The sequence below is a fragment of the Diuraphis noxia genome, unplaced genomic scaffold (genome assembly GCF_037042655.1).
Source record: "Diuraphis noxia isolate RWA-SAM2 unplaced genomic scaffold, SU_Dnox_SAM2 contig0001, whole genome shotgun sequence".
Lineage (NCBI taxonomy): Eukaryota > Metazoa > Arthropoda > Insecta > Hemiptera > Aphididae > Diuraphis > Diuraphis noxia.
Genome location: NW_028301711.1, coordinates 106,944,246 through 106,969,426, shown reverse-complemented (window position 1 = coordinate 106,969,426; position 25,181 = coordinate 106,944,246). Strand labels below are relative to the sequence as shown.

At 36.5% G+C, this 25,181-nt stretch overlaps 3 protein-coding genes and 2 pseudogenes across 4 annotated transcripts; 2 read left to right on the top strand and 3 right to left on the bottom strand.

The window, feature by feature from the left end:
- Positions 1-561: 561 nt before the first annotated feature.
- On the bottom strand, positions 562-5,765 carry LOC149063234 (uncharacterized). Its single transcript, XM_089215576.1, has 4 exons — positions 5,658-5,765; positions 4,598-5,580; positions 3,886-4,471; positions 562-3,792 (listed from the first exon to the last, which is right to left on the bottom strand). Exons 1-4 carry the CDS (start codon positions 5,763-5,765, stop codon positions 562-564), a joined length of 4,908 nt encoding a protein of 1,635 aa, XP_089071702.1.
- Positions 5,766-12,089: 6,324 nt separating this feature from the next.
- Positions 12,090-13,228, top strand: LOC149063233 (uncharacterized; annotated as a pseudogene).
- Positions 13,229-13,475: 247 nt separating this feature from the next.
- Positions 13,476-14,276, top strand: LOC149063232 (uncharacterized; annotated as a pseudogene).
- Positions 14,277-14,397: 121 nt separating this feature from the next.
- LOC149063231 (uncharacterized) lies at positions 14,398-15,669 on the bottom strand. Its single transcript, XM_089215575.1, has one exon. The coding sequence runs from the start codon at positions 15,667-15,669 to the stop codon at positions 14,398-14,400; it is 1,272 nt and encodes a 423-aa protein (XP_089071701.1).
- Positions 15,670-20,750: 5,081 nt separating this feature from the next.
- Positions 20,751-22,916, bottom strand: LOC149063230 (uncharacterized). Of its 2 annotated transcripts, XM_089215807.1 has the most exons (8): positions 22,621-22,903; positions 22,450-22,560; positions 22,084-22,394; positions 21,891-22,023; positions 21,651-21,827; positions 21,485-21,589; positions 20,955-21,429; positions 20,751-20,897 (listed from the first exon to the last, which is right to left on the bottom strand). In XM_089215807.1, exons 1-8 carry the CDS (start codon positions 22,688-22,690, stop codon positions 20,849-20,851), a joined length of 1,431 nt encoding a protein of 476 aa, XP_089071933.1. In that variant the 5' UTR covers positions 22,691-22,903; the 3' UTR covers positions 20,751-20,848. The 2 variants fall into 2 exon arrangements, with proteins under 2 accessions (XP_089071933.1, XP_089071934.1); XM_089215808.1 differs by lacking the exon at positions 20,751-20,897 and having other exon boundaries at positions 20,951-21,429; positions 22,621-22,916.
- Between the last annotated feature and the right edge of the window lie 2,265 nt (positions 22,917-25,181).

Here is a 25,181-nt window from a genome sequence, read left to right as displayed (position 1 = left end):
ATTCGCGCCCACACAATTATAATAATACAAGTGGCGATTCGCGCCCACACAATTATAATAATACAAGTGGCGATTCGCGCCCACACAATTATAATAAAGTGGCGATTAGCGCCTTACACAATATAAAAATATATTATAAAAAAGTGGCGATTAGCGCCTTGCACAAAATATAAAATATATAAAAAATAAATGTGGCGATTCGCGCCGACACGAAAAATATAATAATTTTACGGCGATTTGCGCGCGTAGCATAAGAAGAAAATGTTGTGTTTATCGTTTACACACTGGAACTGGACTAGCTTGGTTGGGCGGCCGTGCTAATTAAGTCGGCACAGGCGAACCGGCGGCGACCGATAACGCGTTTACTTAATCTACATATTATATAATAATTCACAATCACATAATTAATACAAAAATATACACTACGAAAATAAACTACAATTATATGGTGACTGTTTGCGTGTGTGTGTGTGTGTTGGTCAATCGGCGACGGCTCGTAACCGGAGCGCGCGTATATATGATATATTTACGTATACTAAATTATGCTGACACTATTTGGCGTCAACATCCTCCCCCCGTTGAAAATCTGTTTTCAACTGCTTCTTTCCTTTCTTCTACTGGAAGGCGGCATAGCTTTACTACTGGACGCTTCAACTCCGCACCGGATCCGAGGCGCATGGTTACTACTCTTATGACACCATCCTTACCAGGATGAACACTAGTTACTCTTCCCAATTTCCACCTTGTAGGTGGTATATTTTCATCTCTTATAATAGCAATATCACCAATTTCCAACGGAGCCTTACTACTTGACCATTTTCCTCTAATCTGCAACTGAGGCAAATATTCACTGGACCATCTTCTCCAGAAGAGTTGCATCAAGGCCTGTACATATTTCCATCTTTTAAGGCTACTCCACGATTCCTGCCTCAGGTCGACCTCAGAGGGTAATTCGATAGGACCACCTATCAGGAAATGAGCTGGAGTTAGTGCTTCCAAGTCAGATGGATCACTGCTCATGGGCGTGAGTGGTCGTGAGTTGAGGCAAGCTTCTATCTGACACAATAGTGTGGATAATTCACCAATTGATAGCTTGGCATCGCCCATCATGCGAGTTAAGTGATGCTTTGCCGCTTTCATCGCGCTCTCCCATAGGCCACCGAAATGTGGTGCTGCTGGTGGGTTAAATTTCCATTCAATGCCCCTCTGGGCTATTTGTGGCTGTGCATCCCTTACATGCGCGTACAACTCTCTTCTCGCTCCAACAAAGTTTGTACCGTTATCGCTAAATATTGTGGAACATAAGCCTCTATGTGCAGTGAATCGACGCAATGATGCCAGGAAAGCTTGGCTTGACAAATCTTCCACCGCCTCCAGATGAACTGCTCTAATGGTGAAGCATACATACACAGCTATCCAGGCCTTCACCGCTACCACTCGCCTTATACCGCTTCTTATGATAATTGGTCCAGCAAAGTCAACACCAGTAACCGCGAACGGTCGCATGACTTGAACCTTTTCCTTGGGTAGAGGGACCATCAAAGGAGCATTAAAGGTAGGTTTGGCTCGGGTGCATCTTACACAACGTGATACTACGGAGCGCGCCATCACTCGACTTCTCAATGGCCAATACTTCCGTCTCACCTCAGCAAGCAATGCTTGAGGGCCACAATGTAATTGCTCAAGGTGTTTTTGCTCAAATATTAATCTGGTCACCTTATGGGTTGCAGGCAAAATGATCGGGTGTCTTTGTAATATTGACAGATTAGAGTTATCCAAACGGCCACCAACTAAAATTAATCCATCCTTCAAAAATGGATGCAGGGACTTCAATTTACTATTAAAATTTAACTCTTTCCCAGACTCCAAGGATTGTAATTCATCAAAGAAACACTCGGATTGGAGTTGTTTTAATATACACACCTCTGCAAATTGTAGCTCTCTTACCGATAAATGACCTTTACTTGGTATCGTCTTTGTCCTAACATATTCTGCAAATCTGAATAACCAAGCTGTTGCTCTCTGCAGTCGTGACCATGACGAGTAATGTTGAACCAACTCTTGATTAGATTGAGCTCCAACCAATGCGAATCGTATTGTGCGTTGCTCAGGTATTTCTTCTTCCGCTAATATATTTCTCGGGTCTTGTTCCCAGGACTCGTCTGATGTACTTAACCAGTCAGGTCCGGACCACCAAAGTTTTGAATTTCTTATCTCTGTCACATTGGTGCCACGGGATATCATATCAGCAGGATTTTTATCTGTTCTTACGTAATTCCATTGTGATGAATTTGTGAGCTCTAAAATCTGGTTAACGCGATTGCTGACATACACCTTTAATCGATTAGATTGTGCGTTCAACCAACTAAGAACCACAGTAGAGTCTGTCCACAAGTGACATTTATACCGATCAATTTCCCAAGACTCTGTTAATTTTTGTAGTAATTGTGACAACACCAAGGCTCCATTCAGTTCAAGCCGAGGAATTGTTGAACCCTTTATCGGTGCTACACGACTCCTAGCGCACAGCAATCGAACCTGCCACGTATTTTCGGAACAGCGCGATCGTACGTATATGCAGGCACCATACGCTTCTTGTGATGCGTCACAGAAGCCATGTATCTGGAATTCATTTGAGTTGGGGAGTACCTTCCTTGGAATGGATACGTGTTGCAATTGCTCTAAATCTTTATGGAATGACTTCCAACGCTCTTGAATATCTAAAGATAGGGGACTATCCCAATCAATTTTTAAGGCCCATACCTGCTGTAAAAATATTTTACCCTTGACGAGGATTGGAGCTATAAAGCCTATAGGGTCAAACACCTTGTTCAAATCGGATAGTAGTGTCCTTTTGGTCAATTTTGATCGTGCTGAAGTTGGTATGACATTAAACCTAAACTCATCAAGAACTGGCCTCCAACAGAGTCCTAGAGACTTGAGCATTTCATCATCTCCTAACTCTAAGGTGAATAGAGGGTCCCTAACGTCCTTTCCAATGTGTTCCAGTATGCGAGAAGAGTTCGAACACCACTTTCTTAATGGTAATTTGGCTGAGGCTAGAATTGACGTTATCTCTTGGTACAATTGGATACATTCTGCTTCAGTTTCACCCCCTGACATGAGGTCATCCATATAAAAATCCATTTTTATCGCCTTCGCAGCTCTGGGAAACCTTTCATGCATTTGTTCTGCTAACGTAACCAAGCACTGCGTTGTCATGAACGAGGCTGGCTTAGTACCATAGGTTACGGTGACTAGTCGATAAGTACGGAGAGCTTCACTCGGGTCATCGCGCCAAAGTATCCGTTGCAGATCCCAATCCTGTTCTGCTACAGCTACTTGGCGAAACATCTTCTCGATGTCTGATGAAATTACATATTGATATTTTCGAAAACGCGTAAGAATTGAGAATATATCCTCTTGTGTTCTTGGGCCTCGCATCAATACATCGTTGAGTGACAACCCTGAGGAAGTTTTCGCTGAAGCATCAAACACGATGCGAATTTTTGTTGTTAGACTTGAGCCCTTGAATACAGCATGGTGTGGTAAGTAGCATGATCGCTTAGGAATATTGGATTCGTGCAGCACTTCTTGCATGTGGCCCATCTCCAGATACTCTTTCATGAACCTTGTATACTCAATTCGTAAGTCTGCATCTTGCTGTAGTTTTCTCTCTACACTAAGAAATCTGGATGTAGCTAAACCGACACTCTGACCTAAATTAGTTAGATCCGCTTTGACGGGTAACTGCAGCACGAACCGACCCTCTTCATTTTGTTTGGCCGTGGACTGGAAATGTTCAAGCGCATGGTTCTCCTCAATAGAACATTGATTTGCCTTCGATTGTTTATTGTACAATACATCCTAATGGCCGAGAATCACCTCCGATTCTTCTTCAACCGATCTGTTAACACTCAACAAACATGTCTGGGTCATCTCACCTGTGACTAACCAACCCAATTTGCTGTCTTGCAAATATAGCATTTCCACATCAAGCTGTATGCGACTTGGCTGTAGAATGTCAAAGAATGCACCAGCTCCAATTAATAGGTCGATTTGTTTAGACTCATAGAATTGGGGATCTGCTAACTGTGGCACTAATTCACTTGGAATTGTCCAGCCCTCCACCGGAGTATGAATAGGTTGTAGTCGTGACATGATGACAGGCAATGTAAGACAAGATAACTTAAAATTCGATGCACCAAATCTGGATTCGACACATACATCGACACTTGTGCTAGACTGAAGAGAATTCGCGCCTATGCCACTAACTGGTAGTGTCACTCTAGCTGCTGGTAATTGTAGTTGTCTTGCTAATCCTTTAGTTATAAAGTTAACTTGCGAACCACTATCTAATATGGCATGGCATTTTCTACGTAACCCCTGATTATCTCTCACTAAAACTACAGCCGTTGATAAAAATACATGTCCATGCCCTTCATGAACTAGTAATACACTTTTTGAGCCACTTGAGGTTGAAGTTGAAACTGTATTTTCTATAGATTCATCCTCAGCAATAACATTTTAAGGATTTGCTTGTCTCTCATAATGAAGTAAGGTATTGTGCTTTCCCTTGCAAATAAAACAATTAAACCTTGATCTGCATTTGTCAACGGTGTGAGATGAATGAAGACAATTAAAACATAGCTTAGCTTCACGCACAAAATTCATTCGGTCTCCAACTGCCAATTTTTTGAAGTTAGTACATGTATACAGCTTGTGCATGCTTGTGCAGTATACGCATTTCTCTCTTGCCTCGGACGATGCCAACAGTGCACTCTTTGAGTGATTTGGTTTTGGATACCTAGTTCCAGAATTGAATTTTGGAGTGGGCTTGGAGAGTTTTTTATTTAAACCTACGGCCTCTGAACTTTCTAACGCCACACACCGACTAGCCAGAAAGGATTCAAGGTCCACGTACTTAGGCAACTCCGTATTTCTCTGATGTAATTGCCATCCATGACCAGTGTTTTTGTCTAAACGCCCTGTAACTATGGTAATCAACCACGCGTCCCAAAATTCAACTGGTTGGTCAAGCGCCTTCAGAGCAGCGACATGCGTGCATACATGTGAATAAAGCTCTTGCAGTGCTGACGCTGATGGTTCTTCTATCCTTGGACACTCTAGTAACGATCGTATGTGAGACTGTATTACGAGACTACGGTTGTCATATCGCTGCTTTAGCCTCTCTACAGCCACCGAATAATTACCATCACTGATCGGAATAGAACGCACCAAGTCCAATGACGGCCCTGATAAACACGAACGCAAATAGTAAAACTTCTGGGCAGTTGAATAGGAATCGTCTTCGTGAACCATAGCCCGAAAAATATCGAAGAACGAAGACCACTCTTGTATATCTCCATCGAATTTTGGTAATGGTATCGGGGTAAGCTGAGTACGATTTCCTGCAAGGCCTCCAGTTTGTGTCACATTGTGTACGGTAGTGTTTAATGCCTTGTCTGCATTGATAATTTCTTGCATCTGTGATCTTATCGTCGAATAAAGATCTTCAAATTTATTCCTTTCACCTTCGGCTTCTTCAATATCGTCCACAGCAATTAATTCAATTTGAGTCTGAATATCATCAAATTTCCTACTTAATTGAGGTATTTCTCCCTGCCTGAACTCGAGTAACGAAGCTGGTTGTTCACCGATAACGAAATTTGACACAAAGGTTTGGGCACGAGTGAGGCCGCTTTGACAACGCCTCGCTTCCTTTTTAGTTCGGATAACATTTTTATTTCCTCTTCACTGTACATCGTGTAGTCTAATATAAGATGCAGTCACCGAATTACCAAATGGACAACCAACTATGAATATAATGAATACAACAGAGAAAGTGATTTGGGCTTCTAGAAAAGACAGTATAATTTTTAAAATTTCAATTATGGAGTAAATGATAACCGAAATTTTAGTATGTAAATGATACAGAAGACAGCTGATTGTAAACAATTAATAATCAGTGTGATTACAGATACTCGTTCAAAAATATAGATAGCCGATTTTTAATGTTGTCGCAACACAAAATATAAATAATATATAATATATATTACGTACGACGGAAAATAATGCCCCGTGATGCCACTGTCACCCTAATGAAGATTTTTTTTAAATTCGATTTATAACTTCAAAATCTGGATATTTTAAAATTATTATTGGAATATTATGTTAAATGTTAAAATAAACACATAGGTAGCCGTATTTTTTGCAAAATTCTCAAACGAATCGAGATGTCGCATTTTATTTTATACTTATTATAGTGAATTAATCGTACTTCTTATGGCTTACATAAAGAACATTAATTATTGATTTGATTAGAGCTCAATTCAATACTTGTCATTGAACGATACTCAAAATATTAAAACTTTTTATTATTATTTTTGGGCAATGGCGTACGAGGGCGTTTTGTCACGTTGAACCGCAATAGTTTAATTTTGGGAGAGGACGCTCTAAAATTAAAACATGTATTTCCATTATTATTATTCACACTGTACGTTTAAAATCCGTATTTATTAATTAATTAACTTTTAAGATTAACACTTTTTTAAAAGGTCGAATCACCTAGTGGCTAGTGAATAGTGTCACACTCATTAGTGTGTAATGCACTCTAATAAAACTTGTTATTTTTGCTGTGTATTAATGCTAAGTAAATGAAAAATGATTTAAAAATATTATTCATACTATTTAAATATTAGTTAACTGTAGTGGACACGCATATGCGCTATGTATATCATATATTTAAATCTTTCGGTAGGCGCGCTACTATGTATTACACGAGCAGGCGCGTGTTGTACTTACTTAATACGATATAATGTTTTTCAAATATATTTAATTACAATTTACTAATTTAGGATACATAAATTTAAAGCTTTTAATACAAATATTGTTTGGGAAAATGTTATTCTTATCTATGTAATATTTTATATTTGTATACATACTTTTTAATAATTATTAATAATTATTAAAAAACAATTTAATTAAATAAATAAAAAAGTTAATAATAAATACGTTATTGTAAAATGGGAGAAACTCCAGTATTAATTGGCACGTAAAATGTCAATAAATCTATAATTGTCGTACCAAAAGTGCATACGCGCCTGCTGAAAGGTTAATGTACATTTTTCAAATATTTTAATATATTTAGTTTCTATGGATTCGAAAAAGAAAAAGAAGAGTGGTTACGAATTTTGGGTGGCCAAGAAAATGAAAGCATTTCAAATGTCTGCTACTTCTTCTCAAAAAATCACTCATTTTTATACGAATAAATGCTCTATGTTTGAACAGTAAAGAAATGCAACGTCTACTCACATAAAAATATATAAGTTAATTCTTAAGTTTGCATACTTTTGTTTTGATTGTTTAAAAAGCTGTTACGGTTTATGTTTTTATATCAAATATAAATTAAATTAAATTTTAAAAGCAACTCCACAATTTATTTTCTTAGTTGTTAAAACAACTTATCTACTGTGGAAAAAAAACTGAATAAAATACTATGAAACATATTATTTTTATTTTTATTTTGTTAAAAATCGCAGAATAAATCATAATTTATGTTTAACATCTTAAGGTGGTAGTTTCAAGTTTCTAAACAAAACAATCATAGGTAGACATTATGATTATAGACACTAATTTTTTCTTTTGAAGTGGTATATTTATAATTATAGTTGGCGCCCTATAAATATATTTTTCCCGCGCCCCTTAAAGGTAGCCAGTACGGGCCTGAGCATATACCACACAAAGTGGTAAACAAGTACCAGAATGAAAGTTCCAAGTGCTCAATAATTGCAGTAAAAAGTGTTCACTCAAAGTATCTATTGAACATATATCGTTATTGTTTAAAAAATATTGGTCTATGTGTGATAAAAATAGACGGGCAACTTATATTTCTGAGCTGATTGAGTTTAAGCCAAAAGATGCTAAAAAAAAAAAGTGTACTGCGCCTAAAAAACAAAAAGACAGACAGGTCACTTTTAAGTACCATGTGCCTACCAATGGAAAAATGATAGAAATTTGCAAAAGTTGTTTCATCAAAGTTTTCGGTGAAACTAACAAATTTATTTGGAATCTTTGTCAACAAAAAAAAAAATCAGATTGTTCTACCACTACTCCAGATAAACGTGGTTGTCATGTTCCTGCCAATAAAAAAACGCCTGAAGATCTAAAAAGGGTGAAGAATCATATAAATTCATTACCCACATATCAAAGTCATTATTGTAGAAAAGAAACCTCAAAACTCTATTTACCGTCTCATTATACTTTAAATAAATGTTATGAAATGTACAAAGAGTCAGTTGAAAATCCGGTTAGTAGGCAAATATATGAATATAAAATGCATGAAGCAAATATTAAAGTTAAAGAACCAAAAAAAGATACTTGCAGTACTTGTGATGCTTATAAAATGAAGATTCAACATAGTGATGATGTTGAAAAAGAAAAATTAATTAAAGAACAAGAAAACCACCACAAACTCGCAGAATTAGCATATGAAACTAAAAGAACAGACAAGGAAAGAATGAAAAATGAAAATCAAATTTTAGTTGTAGCATTTGATCTTCAGCAATGTTTGCCTACCCCGTGACTTGAAACTTCAATCGCGTTTTATAAAAGACAACTGTGGAAGTCTAAAAGAGGTGCAAATGAAATAGGATCAAATATTGTTTCGGCTGGCACGCCCAACAAATAACTTATCAGGAGATTGCCAACAGCAGGAATTAAAATATGGAAAGTAAACAAGCGAATACCAATATGACAAATAATTGAATAATATTTGAAATACAGATAATAATACAAATGAGGTCTTAACCTATGTTAGTAATAATATGGTCACAAACGACCACCGTAAGTACAAAATAATATACTAATAATGTAATAGTATAATAATAATATAATAAATTTCGGATCACATGCGATCGTTATAATAATAATAATATAATTCAACAATAATACGAATACAGAACGATAACAATTAATATCATATAAACATCCCGAAGTGATAATAAATATACACAATGATTGTACGACCTGATACCGTGGATTGCAATGTGTGAGTCGTGGTGGAACCGCTGGACCAGTTGCGTAATAACTTGTCGACGTAGCAATAATGACGGGCAGCCGGTAATAATACTAATGGCCAACACTCACGTACTATAATAGTATTTTCGAATATGTCGAGTCGCGTTGCGCACTTTGCGGACGAGCGATGATCATCGACTTAATACATAATAATAATGTAAACTTTCGCACTGCGACGAGGGACGGGCGAATAAGTACGTTTACATACGGCGATATATTTGCACGGCAATAATACCTTTTCTGCCAAAAAACAAAGCGGCAACGGACGACACGCACACGTCGTCGCGGCTACGTCACCTGTACTGGTCGAGTCGAGAGAATACGCGGAGTCGCCGCCGCCGTGACCAGTCGGTCGACAGATAAGCTTATCGGGCTTTTGGTGGTGGACATGGTGTGCAGGTGCATGCATTGATTGTGGCGTCAACAAATATATTTCATTATTTAATAAACCTACCATCTGAAATAACACATGTGATTCTATACAGTGATTCTTGTCCTGGACAAAATAAAAATAGCATATTTTTAGCCATGTGTATATTTGCATTATACCATTCAAGTCTTAGAACACAAATTTTTAGTACCTGGTCACACCCGCATGGAGTGTGACTCAGATCATGCTCAAATTGAAAAAAAAAGAAGCACTTTGATTCACCTATTTATCATCCCCATGATTGGGCTCAGCTCATAAGAATGACAGGAAACAAAAGACCATTTAAAGTAATAGAAATGGAAAGAGAAGATTTCAAAGACTTTGGAAATGTTTACAAATCAAAAACATTGATAGTAGTATAAAATAGAGAATTCAATCACAAGATCCTCATCCTCATCCTCATCCTCATCATACGCCACCACCACCACCACCACCACCTCTCCTACTCACCGCTCGCCAATAGGTGCCGCCGTCCCACCACCACCATATCACCACCACCACCACCACCACCTCCTCTCCTACTCACCGCCCGGCCATAGTTGCCGCCGTCCCACCACCACCACCCGCCCGGCCGTAGGTGCCGCAACCGGTACACCGCTCCTCATCCTCATCATACACCACCACCACCACCTCTCCTACTCACCGCCCGGCCATAGGTGCCGCCGTCCCACCACCACCACCACCCACCCTGTCATAGGTGCCGCCACCGGTACACCACTCTCCGCCCCACCACAACATCCAACTACTCGACGCCGCCGCCGCCGCCGCCGTTGTGACGTAAATATTATTATTATCAGTGGAAATAATGCAAACATTTATTTTGATTGTCCAGGACTCGACCTCGAATCTCTTGCCCCACAGACGACTGCTATAATACCACTGGTCCACCAGACCAATTATGTGCATATTATTAGCCATTTAAGTGAAGTATATTTAATTATAGGTACGCTATCACATTCCTGCGAGCAGTTCTATACCCTAAACAGATATCACTTAACACATTACTGTGAACAAAATACTGTGAACTTAATATTATACAGTTTACGAGTAGGTACTATCTGTAATTTAATATTACATGAATATAACACAGCGGTTACAAGTCCGATCTTTGGGTACTAACTGTTATATTTTCTAGTAATGTACATCTATATACGCATACTCATCAGACTTATAATACCTTTATACCTATATTGTTCCACGCACACGCGCGCGCACACACACACACACACACACACACACACACACACACACACACACACACACACACACACACACACACACACACACACACACACACACACACACACACACACACACACACACACACACACACACACACACACACATTATCATGTGCATTATAAGACATTATATTTACTACTTATTATATATACTAGTATACCGGCCATAGATGCCACTACTGGAACCACAGCCACCGCCACCACCGCCACCACATCCCACCGCTTCCCACCCACCCATAGGTGCCGCCGTCGGTACACCGCTCCCTGCCCCGCTACCACATCCCACCGCCACCACATCCCACCGCCCCCTGCCCAGCCATAGGTGCCGCCGTCGGCTGTATGTAAACTGCGGCAAAATTTACCTTTTTCTAAAAGTCGATGTGTAAGCTGCGGCAAAAAAAAATTAAGATTATACAATCTGCGACAAAACCGATAAGATACATCATACAAACTGCGGCAATGTATTTTATATACTTTCTATATATACTACGTATACGTATCGTTACGATAATCTATATACACGTTTATCGTTTAATTAGGTATAATACCTATTACGTGTTATGACAGCTATAAGTATCTCTTAGAGTATAAGGCTTAAATATAAAGAAAAACCAATTTTTAAATATTGAAAAGTATGTTATTGTTAAAAAATATTTTTAAAAATCGTATAATCAAAAAATCAATTTTAAAATTAAAAAAATATTATTATTATTAAAAATTATTTTAAAAAATCGTATAATATTCGTATAATCAAAAAAAAAATAAATAATAATAATATAATACGTATTACGTATTACGTGTTGTGGCAGCTTTTGGTATCTCTTATTAGAGTTTAAAAATACATTTGGATTTACCTTACCAATTTGTACCCAAGACGAAACATCACATAATTAATTTAACGATATACGTACATAGGTATGTACTATATATAGTATATAAAATAAATTGCCGCAGTTTGTATGATGTATCTTATCGGTTTTGTCGCAGATTGTATAATCTTAATTTTTTTTTTGCCGCAGCTTACATATCGACTTTTAGAAAAAGGTAAATTTTGCCGCAGTTTACCATCTCCCCCGCCGTTGGACGTAACGTGTGATATATGGAAATAATGCAAAAATTTATTTCGATCGTCCGGGATTCGAACTGCCACGGTATACATATTATATAAAACACTCATATTAGGTATACTTGATATAGTCTCCCACTACAGAACCGTTTCCCCACTATAAGTTATTATCCTCACCATACTCGAAACAATTAGTTAATAATTCAGTGTATGAACATTCAGTTTTAGTTTTGTTTTAACAGTGTCAAGTCGCGAGTTTTATAACAGTGTTATTATGGGTGGATCAATCAGTGAAATGAATCGGTTGTACAAATATGTTGCGCCTACATCTCCGACTGAACTTATTGATTAAACTAATTTTACAATCGATTTTGAAAACCGTAAATTTTTAAACGTTGGTTTCGATTCAAAAGATGAGTTCAATATCGTCGTGCAAATAATTACACCGTCGCGCTATGTAAATATTTCTCCAGACTTCTTTAGGCGTATTTACTCAGTGATGGGCCATGTTTTATCTTACATTCTGGATACTACTGTACGTTATAAAAAAATTATTTTTTTGGAAGATGAATTTGTATTGCTCACGAGTATGGTATATAAGGGAGAGCATGTTTTGGTCATGGAGTCTAAAAAAATAGACGGATGTAGAACTATATTAAATCGAAGAGATCTTATGACAATTCAAGATTTAGAGAGCACAATTCTTGAAACCATAACAATGAAAATCGCCATCACACGACCTATTATTTTAAATCAAATCGATCAAATAACCGACTACCTTAAAACCGATTTTAATGTTGATAAATCAGCGAAACTTGAAGAAGTAGTTTCAATAACAAAAGGAATTCATGCCGAATTAATCACAAGCCATATACCGAAAAACAAACAGAGTTTCATACATCAGATAAAATTACTCGCAACTGAACAGCTGGCAATAAAATGGATGGAAAAGCTGAATAACTCTATAAATGTATGAAAATTTATTTAAATATTTCGATAGTTAAAATTTTCGTATCATGATTACTTATTTTTATTACAGAATAAAACGGAAGCTTTTAACGTTGACATATCGCCACCAAGATACTCAATTTTGTCACCGTCGATTATACATGACGAAAACGATTTATCACAGTCACGGGTAATTTAAAAATTAAAAAAAAAATATTTTTCTCGAGTTAACCGTTATTTTATTTTTAGGGTGCTGATGAGGACAGGGGGTTTCGAGAATACTTTTCAACACGTTCGAGTTTACCAACGAGGGCACCAATTCGGAAAATCAAACCTATGGTAATACACACATTATTTACTTGATAAACGGATATTGATAAATTTTTATTACAGGCTGTTGACGAGAACGATGGGCCGACTTACTTTAACAGATTTTCACCATCCCCACCATCTTTGTTTGACTAAACAGACGGCAAGTCTCAATCAACTCAGAGGAATACGAAATTAATTTTTTATTTAATAATATCTTATTAATGATGATAATAAATATTCTTTATATCATAACATGTGTGTTATTCATTTCGTTATACATATCCCCACCATAAAGGATAGAGTAGGGATTAATCCCCACTCCACACGGCAGCACTGCATAAAACGTGTGACACGAGCATAGGACAAGTCAGTCGTAACCCGCTCTTCAAGAAGTGACAATTTGTGCGTTTGATCCATCATAATGGCTAGTCAACTTATCGACTGTTCGACTTTTTTCGTGGACGATAATATTTTTATAAATATAGGTCTAGATCCGGATTTTTTGTTAAATTGTGTTGTATGTATTACAAGTAACATGCAATGTGTAAAAATGAGTGTGGACTTATATGAATCGCTTAATGTATTACTTAAAAACATCAATTTTTTACTACCATCACATTTACTGTTAGAAGAGTTTAAATTGATGTCAATCGAAGAATGCAACGGCAACAACATACTGTCAATCAAATGTCTGCTTCAAGACCAAAATGTGCAGTTGACAAAAGGGAATGTTGCAAGGATCTTACAGTTAAGTGGTGCCATTGAAGAAGTTATTCAGATGAAAACAATGTACACACGGCCCACTGCATTGGATCAGGCATGTAAGATTTCAATGTTTCTCGGAAAGGAAATGCCGTTATCTTAAGATACAGCCATAACCGATGTTGAAGATTATTCGAACCGCATCGAAGTTAGGAAACTGAAAGAATGTATTCCAGTCGCAGGTACTTGCTTAATAGCAGATTTGAAAATCAAAGCACTCAAACAATTAGCAAGAGGCTGGTTATCTTATTCGGCAAAAATTGAGGTAATACAAACATATTTTTGCATATTATTTTATACTAAACAAAAACATTTTTTTTTTAGCCTGAAGTCAGCAGACCTAAGACAAGAGCATTCGTAGCACGTGAAAGGGAAATAGCAAGCCGTAGATTGAGTTTTGGAAAATAATTAATTATGTAATATTTTATTGTGACTTTGGTACATTAATAAAAAAAAAAAAAAAATGTAATATTTTATACTTACATTTTTATTGTGGCTTTGGTCGATGATAATAAAAAACAACTTGATGTTTAAAAAAAGTATTTTTATTTAAAAACTATTTACAATTTCCTTACATCACCATTAAAAGGGTTATAAGTTATAATTTGATCGTGTAAAATGAGACAATAAGCTGCAGTCTTCGCTGGAATGGCTTTGCCTGTTTCGAACTCGATGCGTAAATCAACAGTCGACGATTTTACGTTGTCGTTTTGTCGTGATAAATCTACGACTATGATTGGTACGTATTGTTCAAAAATGGTTTTTGACAGTAGAGGCTCACTATATTCTCTATCGTAGTATGATTTTTGGAAATCTGTATATGCTTTATATAAAATGGCCGTAACGTTGTTTGTGAAATCTGAACGGAAATCTTCGTATGGATACACTTCAGAATTTAGATGTATTTTAAGGTTTTTCAGGTAACAGTGATCGAATCGTCCAGACGGATTAAATAAATTATTTTTTCGATCTGTTTGAAAGCCAATTAATGCAAATCTGGGTTTCTCGAGCAAACTGCTCGATTTAACCGTCCACGAATGAGAAGTGTTCTGAGGGAGAACCGGATATTCGCACAAGTCCCAATTTCTGAACGCACACGAGAGTTGTTTACGAGAGTCTAATACTTTTAATAGTTTTATTTTTTCTTTGTCACTCACCCTGATAACCGGCATCTTCCAAATAATTTTACTCAGCTCAATCACTACTTTTTTGAGTTTTTCTTTATTGTCATTCGCAGTGGTCTCGGAAACGTACAACGCATCAGAGTCCGTAGACGATCTGTTTAAAATGATTTGTTGGTTGCAGTTGAGTAGTATTTTTTTATAATCTTCACAAAATCCTAACAAGTGTTTGAGCGGGATACAACCAGCAAATTTGTTATTTAACGTGAAATTTTTATTTTCACTGACATTCATTTCTACGTCCCAAGCAGCATTTTTTAGATTGTTCAATTCATTCGGTGTGTGTGAGCAAAACCCTTTAAGACTCGATGATATTCCAGGAGATTTTAATTTTTGTATTTCAACACCGTTAATTTCATACCGGATTTCAGAAAACAAAAACGCCAAACCATTATTTGTAAAATTAATTTCATTCGCATTAATTTCGTTCGCATGTGATGCAATATCTGCCGGTATATTTAATTTACCTTCAATATAGAGATAGCTCTCGCAGGGGAGAGTGTAAGCGTCCATATTTTGAATGGATATTCTAATTTCGTCGTTATTGGATAAAGCTGTCGAAGAATAGGGGAGGAAAGAGTGGTACTGCATTTGAGTTATTTTGCATTCATCTTCATATCCGCCGGCCACGTCCAAATACATGTCATCCATGATTATAGAACTTTTAAAGACCGTAGAAATGATAGATTGTTCTTTGTTAGTTTCTTTACAATCGGCGTACGTCTCGACGTATTAATCTTGTTAGTAGAACTGTAGCGACTCTTGATAGCATTTCTTTTTATATAGCTGTTGAACTTAATAGCCATTTTAATGTTTAATTTGTATACGAACTGTGATTGGCTCCCCTCTTAAATTGATCAAATTATTATCTTGATCTCTTAGTACTATATTCACTTTACTTATAGACGAAGAATTAAGCCGGTAGAAAACTAAATGTTTTGGGACTTCTATGATTTTATGTCCAGGCGGTGAAGAAGGGAAAAACTCGTGTATAGTCTGGCTCGGTATACCATTACTGAATGAACCAGAAATTAGATTGCAATCTATTTTTATACAGTTAACTTTCATTATGTTGACTATCCGTTCAGATTCGTGTAGTGTCTTGGCAGAATAAACTTTATTCTCAAACCCTAATATTTTCGATATATTATGTTCAATAGTGAAATCAACATCATGACTACACGTCATCGAGCATTTCAATGTGCTACCATCGGCCTTGAGTTGAAACAAAGTAACATGATTCGGTAATAGTTTTTGAATCATCGACTCCAAGTAGTCCAAGTTAATTATTTCGTACGATCCCGTAGGTATAGTCACAGTCACACATTTTCCGAGTGAATCGTGAAAACCTATTGTATTGCAATCCGGTTCTACGTTTGGTATAGAATTATGTGTTTGCAGGCTTAAAAGACACAGCTGAGAGGTATTTTGTACTTCTAACGGCGGGAAAATATCACAAGACATTTCGCTGGAATTACCGTTTAATGTTATCGTGTACATGATAAAAATTTCAAACACAAATGACCACAATTATATGTGTTATAACGTTGATGCCTAGTGTAATTATATTGTATTTTACATCCGCTGAGGTACGATTATAGTTCCAGTGGTGGTGGTAGATTTCCAAAACTGTCGTAATATTCTACTTGTTTTCCGATTTTCTTATACGCTACCCAATGAGTTCCGGTACTTTTTTCAACGTCCAAATTGATTACAGCCGATTCTTTATGCTTAGCACGTTTAGGTAACCTATCTCTGGAAAACACCCCGATGAAATGAGGTATTTTCATTATGTGCGCGTGTTTTATAATTTCATAATCGTACAAAGCTCTTTTGGGTAACGTAGTAATTAGTTTTTTTTCCTTTTTACGGTTTTCTTCACAGATTTATGGACTCCCTTTCTTTTATACGAACTACCTCCTTGTGAAGAGAGATATAGTCCTTTACCTTTCTCGATCTTATACGAGCCACCTTTATTAGGGGCGAGGTATAAACCTCTGCCCAAATGTGTAGGTTCATTTCTAATGAATTCGCTAACGGTCTTTACGACGATAGCAATACCCCCTGTCAGCGCTCCGAGTGCGGATAAACCGGCAAAAATTGGTATCAGTGGTAACATTCCTCCAGTTTTCGGTAAAGGTATAACACGAGGTACCCGAGCTTTCTTGCTGTTTTTAAGAAATATTTTTTTAGCTGCCACAAAACATTTTTTTGTTAATTTCATCATGTGTTTTTCTTTCATATTTTTTTTAAATACATTTTTAGCTGCCTTGACTGCTGCGTTGAATCCACATCCAGCACCCATTTTTCGTTTTGCCTTCATGCCAGTAGTGACCAACCACGCTGCTGCCTTTTCTTTTAAATTAGAGTCTTTTGACTTGAATCTATTCCAAGCCTGGTTTTCTAATATATAATCTGCTTTTTGACGATCAGTCAAAGAGTTGCTGTGATCATAAGCGATATCGTGTTCTTTACACAACGAGTCTAGGGGGTTGATACCTTTATCGCCGCGATCTAATCGTTTTTTCAATTTTGTACCTGGGCCGCAGTACTGATAACCTAAAATTATGAGTCGATTATATTGAATGTTATGTGTGTTGTATGGTTTATAATTACCCGGTAAATGAAGTTCAAATGGTAATTTGTTTATAAGAGTGTTCACGATACCTCTGCCTTTATTCTTGTTGTTTCTTCGAACGGGTGACATCGTGTAATGATTAGATTACAGAGATTACCCAAGTATTTATAATGAAGTTTGTAGATCAAGAAATAAAACTCACAGTGGAAAATGTCGAACCGCCTACGAGTCTCCAATCGAGGCATGGGAAGCTTTTACCGAATACTTGTCGTGCTTTAGTTGTCGGGCCTTCCGGATGCGGCAAGACAAATTTGATTTATGCTTTATTGACTAACATCAATGGTATACGTTTTCACAACGTTTATATATATTCGAAAACACTCGATCAACCTAAATATAAAATGCTTTGTGAAATTTTAAAAGATGTAGAGGGCGTTCAGTTATTCACTTTTCACGAAAACGACGAGGTTATCCCACCAGAAAAAGCATTACCAGATTCTGTTTTTATATTTGACGATATTTTATGTGAAAATCAAAATATCGTACGTTCTTACTACACGCGTTGTAGACACAACAATATCGACGTGTTCTATCTAGCACAATCATTCGCTCGCATACCCAAACAACTTATTCGAGATAATAGCAACATGATTATATTATTCAAGCAAGACGAGACTAATTTAAAACACGTTTATATGGAACACTGTTCGGGTGATATGAACTATTCTGAATTTAAAGAGTTTTGTACTTTGTGTTGGAGTAGGGGGAGATTTAATTTCGTCGTGATAAGTAAAGACTGTGAACGTGACAACGGACGGTATCGACACGGTTTCGACACATTTGTCGTTGTATAAAACAATGTAGTTCCTTCTCAACCATGGAAGACAGAAGTGCAGTGCTGAACGAATTAGTTATTGCCAAGAAAAACATTAAACGTAAATTTGAAGCATTGAAAAGAGGTGAAGCTGATATTCAATCTTATGTAACGCAAACATTTAAACCAATAATCGAACCGTTGAACAAATTACAAAATTCCGAAGCCGGTAATAATGAAATTATAGCTGAAGGTACCCCATATATAGCATCCGATAGCCAGTCTGAAATTTTTCGTACATTAGAAGAAGAGGAAAAAGATAAAATATATGGTCCAAAAAAATATTCTAATGGAAAAAGCAAGTTAGGTCAAGAAGAAGTAAAATTCAAAAACAACGCAATAATTATCAAAGATACGTCTTATCAGCTAACGCCTGGACTTGTTGAGTTATTATGTTTCAGATATCCAATGCAATATACTGATAATGATTTAAATACATATAAAGAAATACTAATACAAACTTCAGCACATTTGACACAGGACGGTGCAAAAATTAAGAAAGGTGGTACAAAATATACGCAAATTATTCGCAAGCTATTTCCATCGGGAATGGGTGTGAAATTACAAACACATGATTTAGTATATTGGAATGACCCAAATGAGCTGGTTGATAGGTTGCGACTTCTTTTAGCCTCTCAATCTGCTGGAAACACTGGGGTTTCAAACGAAATATTATCTATTTTTGAAGAACTGTACGAATCTGGTATAACAAGGAAAATACCAAATGTATAAACGCAACATAGCTATCGAACTTCACAGACCGGCTAGGAAAAATTATACGAGGCGAAGAGTAAATGTGTATGGAAAAAACGATTTGTGGCAGGCTGACTTGGTCGAGATGATTCCACTTTCAAAGAAAAACAAAGGATATAATTATATTCTCTGTGTGATTGATTGTTTTACGAAATTCGCCTGGGCCGTACCATTGAAAACAAAAACAGGGTGTGAAGTGACCAATGCCATGTCTACAATACTTGTAGATAGGTCGCCCAAACTGTTGCAGGTAGATAATGGCAAAGAATTTTATAATTCAAAGTTTGACATGTTAATGACTAAGCATAATATAAAAAAGTATAGCACATATTCCACGACAAAAGCCTGTTTTGTGGAAAGGTTTAATCGAACTTTAAAAACAAACATGTATAGAGAATTTACTGCTCTGGGTTCACAAGAATGGATATCAATTTTACCTGACCTAATCAATAATTACAACAATGCGAAACACAGAACGATTGGGATGACACCATTGCAGGCAGACGAAAATCCTTCACTAGTTACTTTGAAACAACGTACAATCACTAATAGAAAAGTAAAATTTCATGTCGGCGATAAAGTTCGAATAAGCATTCACAAAGGAGTATTCACAAAAGGGTATTTACTCAATTGGTCAACAGAAATATTTACAATAGTAAAAATAAATAAAACAATACCACCAACTTATCAGTTACACGATTATAATGATGGTCCAATAGCCGGCTGTTTTTACACCGAAGAATTATCTAAAACCAATTATCCAAATGATTATTTAATTGAAAAAATTGTACGAAAGAAGGGGGACCAGATATATGTCAAGTGGGTGGGGTTTGACGATTCTCACAATTCATGGATCAATAAGAATGATATTAAAAATTAGTTTCAGTGGTAGTTCAGAAGTGAATCTGTTCGGTACAACAAATTATTATAAAAACTAATTCATCTAAAAATATGTCGTCGGCTATCTTGGACGTCCAGTGCATTCTCGGAGTCAACAACAAGTACTTTATCAAAGAAATGTCTATAGTAGATACTGAAACATGGTCCAACCAACACTGGATATTTAAACATACATCTTTAAAACAAGATGCAAAAAGTCGAAGCGTAAACAGTTGGCTGAAGCGTTTATATCACGGTTTAACGTTGGAATATGGTGATGTAGAGTATGGAGAAATACAGAAAATATTTCAATCGTTAAAATTCGATAGAATTTACGTTAAGGGCTCTCAAAAACAACAGATTATCAACGAGTTTATGCCACATGCCACAGTATTCAATTTTGAAAATTTGGAATGTCCACGGCTTTGTCAATTGAACGGAGAAACACTACCATGCTGTATTTTTCATAAGGATTTCAATCCAAAACAATGTACATTGTATAAAGTATTTGCATTAAAAAAATGGTATGTTAATAATGTTTAAGATTATAACTTTTTTCTATCATGTATAAATTAAATGTATATTCAGTTTCAATCGATTTACATTATATACAGTTTATATATATATAGATTAAATTATTTTTTACATAATATACAGTTTTAATTGATTTACATATAGTTTACATTATATACAATTTTAAAAAATAAAAAGTATTTTTACTACAATTATATGCATACAATTTAATATCAAATCTCATCCATCCGTACTCCTAAGTGTTCATCTGTTTCAGCCTCCCTATAAACATTTTTTTAAATAAAATAACTATAAACAATATTTTTTATTATAACTTACTTAATACGATAGTGACCATGGGCCAGTGTATGTACTTTATCCTCAAGTATAACTCTCTTGTCGTCAAAGCTTTTATACGTTAGTTTGCTTGATTTAATTGTTTTCAATTTATGTTTGAACGAGCGGATAGAGACATTATCTGTCTTTACCTTCAAGCTTTTATCACCAAACAGACATCGATAATGATCATTAAAGTTCATATGGTTCTTTACTACATGTCTTCGAATTCCTTTAGCCTTGATCTTCTCCTTTTCATTGATCTTATACGCGTAAGACTTTGCGCGCAGTGCACAAAACTCTGTCATAACCGCGCCCTTTGTCTCATCAGAAAACAGTCCAGGAATTTTTTTTCGTTCGGCAATATGGCATGGATGGTCTATCGGTAAATCCGAAGTATCCATCCGGTCAAGTAAGAAGGAATTATTCATTAAGTCTTCATAAAAATCATCGGTTTGAACATAGTATACCAGTGAATCTAAAATAACACAAATTAATATGCATGAACACGATATTACTTTAAAAATATTCACCTGTATCCGTATACATGAGCTCAATCTTATCACCATAATGTGCCTGCATTACGCTATAATGATAATCATACATTAAGGTCTTGGAAATTTCCAACACTGCAAAACCTGTTTAAAATTATACATATTAAAATATAGTTATTGATACTAAATTAAAAGTGTTTATTACCTATATAAATAGGCTTGCAAAATTCAATAATTTTATTCTCTAGCGATACAGCGTTCAAGTTTTCGGAATACGTGGTGCAATATTTAAACGTCGATCGATTTATTAATTTCTGCAAACGGCGTTCACTAGACACAAGCTTTATATTTAAATGCTTACGTACGTTTTCCATCGTTTTTCCTAGATGATAGCAAAAAGAAAATTAATAAAAATAGTTAGAATTAGAATTTTTTAATAAAATACCAAACACAGCATTGTTCAAAAGTTTAAAAAAATCCTTCTCAAAATCATTCTTAGCGTTCTTTCTCATTTCAGTATTTAAAGCTATATACGTCTCAAGCCATGGCGATTGCTTGAATTGAACTACTCTATGCACCTGGAATATATAAAAGTTAAACGTTTATAATATAATATAAAATTGAAATACGCAGTTTACTTTTTCAACTATGAGACCATTGCTTAAGGCTTGCTGGAGATTACGATAGTGAACAATATAATTTTTCTTAGGTTCGAATGTGGCCATGAGTTTGCGAACTTTTGAACCTGGTGGTATGCTATTTTGCGGAAGAAATGGCAAGTCATTATGTTTATCGTGCAGTTCTTTTGGATAAACAATATCAACCTCGTACATCCGCCCTATGGGAGAATTCTCGGTCAAATCGTTTAATCCGTCGAGTGATGGTTTAACCCACTTGAAGTCGCCATAAGGCATGAATCTGCTCATTGCCCAGCCATAAAGATTGTTACCTAAAGTTTAAAAAGTGTATTTAACTGAATAATTATTATTTATAAATAAACTTACAGTCCTGATAAACAAGCCATGATTTGGGGTCTGATGGGTTATAAACTGGTGTTTTTTCATTATTTGGTTTTGCATACCGCATGATGGCTTGTGTATGTCCACCTCGAATACCTATAAAAAACGTAATTATATTTTATGTATATAGAAATAACAAAAGTCCAATATACTAACCATTATCAAACATGAGAAGCATGTCATAATCTGTTAGTAAATCCAGTTTTATCGCTGTGTATTTCAACATGGCATCAAAGGAAAATGCTGGAGCTGTATAGTAGTACGCTGGGTCTAAACAATAAGTGTTTAAGCATAGATCTCGAAAATTTTCGAAAACGTCAGCCAGAAGTAAAACATCAATTTTTAAATATAAATCTGAATACTCGCCCAGCGTTTGACAATTGAAATGGTTCCAGACCTTTGTTGCAAACTGATATTCAGTATCTTCAACGTGTTCTTCTGACAGAACGCTATAAAAATCTTCTATTGGTGGTAAATAGGTTTGTTCGAGCTTAGACCAATCATCAGTAAAGTCGTAAGAATAGACACCTTTACGGGTTAGGTTTTTAAAATTATTAAAATTGATTATAATTTTGTATTAAGATTTCTGTTCCTATTAGATTCTGAGCGGAGCGATGAATGTATTGATTTACCATGATGTGTGTTTTTTTTTTTTTTTTTTGTGTCTGTCATCACGTTTTGGGGCAGTAAAAATGCTTCGATTTTTGACTTTGACGCGGGCCCGCGTAATAGCCGTTTGAATTCAAACGGCCTTTGCGCGGCAAACCGCGCAATTACTTCTCTTTTCAACCGCCAATCGACGACGGACGACACCGACACGCGATAAGCGCGCCTGGAACGGTCGATCCGCCGAGACTCCAAACCGGTCGACAGTAGAGTGAGTTCTCTGACCGACACTGAACGACACACGCTCCTCACAACCCCGCTATTTTGATTTTCGTGTTGATCATTTTCTGGCGGTTGTATTTTCAACCACCACAATAAAAAAATCATTATACCGCGAACTGTTTGTGTTTTTCTTTTCACCACTTCCTACACTAGTGACACCCAGGGATGTGAGACTGAAAAGTTTCTGAAATTTTCAAGTGAAACTTTTCATGAAATTTGAAAAGTTTCAAGGCTATTGAAATGAAAAGTATTAAAACTTTTCAATATCAAAAATTTAATTTCATAATCGTACGTATACAGTATACCTGCGTCCTGCATACACCAATAGATAGGTAATAGAACAATAGTTTTAATATCTATGATTGTAATTGTAAATTGTAATAGGTATTATGGTAGCACTGGTATTCGCTGTTAATATTGTTATGTGTTATCACAATAATTGTCTACAAATTGTTATTAAATTTGCTAGTTATACTTCTACAACTATGATAAATCTATTATCTAGTACATTTAGTAATAAATAATAATAAGATTTTATAGTTTACTGCCTTGTAATATTTAAATATTGAATTTGTTTACAAAGGTACAAAGGTTTTTCATATTTTATAGTTTTATATAAGTACCTATTTAATATTGTTGAGACTGTTAAATAATAATATCTTAATCTATGCTAAGAACAGTTAATATTTAAGTTGGTTATAGACTTAAATAATTTAAAAAAAAATTAAAGGTGTATAAAAGTGTTAAGTCAAAAGTTTCAATTTTTTTGAAAAGTTTCATGAAAACATGAAAAGTTTCTGAAAAGTTTCAACAGGTCTGTGAAAACATGAAATTTTACATCTCTGGTGACACCACTGGCTCACGCGGTATCCGTCCAGGACCGCCACAAAATTGGCTCCCCGAACAGGAATCACCGGTAAGTGAATACTTTTGGTATCATTGACTTACCCCAATACTACCCCCATCACAGACCCCTGTTGTGCAACTTGCGAAAAACTCCCGATTCCATACGATGGAATCGTGGTTTGCAGGCTATAACGGAAAAACCGGCGTTACGTAACTTTGAAGTACGTAACGACGGTCCGCGCCGCCCGATTAATGGACGCACCGACTTCACTGCGTGCGACACCGCAAACACGGACAGGTAGGAGCGCTAGAGCGCGAGAAGGTCGTACAACCACCGCTCAGCACCACCACCCACCCAACGCCACCACGCAAGTACCCGGGACAAAAATACACAAAACCGGACGGCATTCGTAATCACGATAGTCGACTGGAAAATGCACACACGCGCAGCCGCAACAAACGTCACGAAAACCGGCTAGTGTAATCACAGACCCACACTGACCTACATTCGTACGTAAATAAACAGTGATAAACGGTCAACAACAACAACTGCATTACATATTTTCCCGTCAATAACACCGGAAAAACAATCGGACAAGATGTCGGGAAAATACATTAATAAGCTGACCGTTGCGGAATTACGTTACGAGTATTGACAGCGCGGGCAACCGGAAGGGGGCGTGAAAGACGCTTTCGAAATCCGATTGTTCCAGCATTTCGCGGATATAGACCTGCAGGCCAACGCCATCCGGTTCCAGCCTATGGAGACCATAAGGCCAACCGGAAGTGTCGGATTTGAGTCAGGCGTACCATGCCGGACCACTCGAGACCACAGCGGACGACCAAACAGACACCCGCCACCGCTAAACACCGCCAACAAAAACACAACCAACCAACAAGCCACGGACATGATCCAAATGGCCCGCGGTATAATTCAGGAGGAACGGCAATCGGCAGCGATCTCAACGCATGCGCACAGTTTG

Excerpts from the sequence above, each read along its gene's own strand:
- LOC149063231 (XM_089215575.1), bottom strand. The coding sequence starts at position 15,669 with ATGGATGACATGTATTTGGACGTGGCCGGCGGATATGAAGATGAATGC.
- LOC149063230 (XM_089215807.1), bottom strand. The coding sequence starts at position 22,690 with ATGTTGAAATACACAGCGATAAAACTGGATTTACTAACAGATTATGAC. Across the intron at positions 22,561-22,620 it reads GCTTCTCATGTTTGATAATG|GTATTCGAGGTGGACATACA; the intron begins GTTAGTATATTG and ends CGTTTTTTATAG. Across the intron at positions 21,828-21,890 it reads TTTGAACAATGCTGTGTTTG|GAAAAACGATGGAAAACGTA; the intron begins GTATTTTATTAA and ends GCTATCATCTAG.
- LOC149063234 (XM_089215576.1), bottom strand. The coding sequence starts at position 5,765 with ATGTACAGTGAAGAGGAAATAAAAATGTTATCCGAACTAAAAAGGAAG. Across the intron at positions 5,581-5,657 it reads TGTGTCAAATTTCGTTATCG|ACTCAAATTGAATTAATTGC; the intron begins GTGAACAACCAG and ends GATGATATTCAG. Across the intron at positions 4,472-4,597 it reads GTTGACAAATGCAGATCAAG|TGGCTCAAAAAGTGTATTAC; the intron begins GTTTAATTGTTT and ends TTCAACCTCAAG.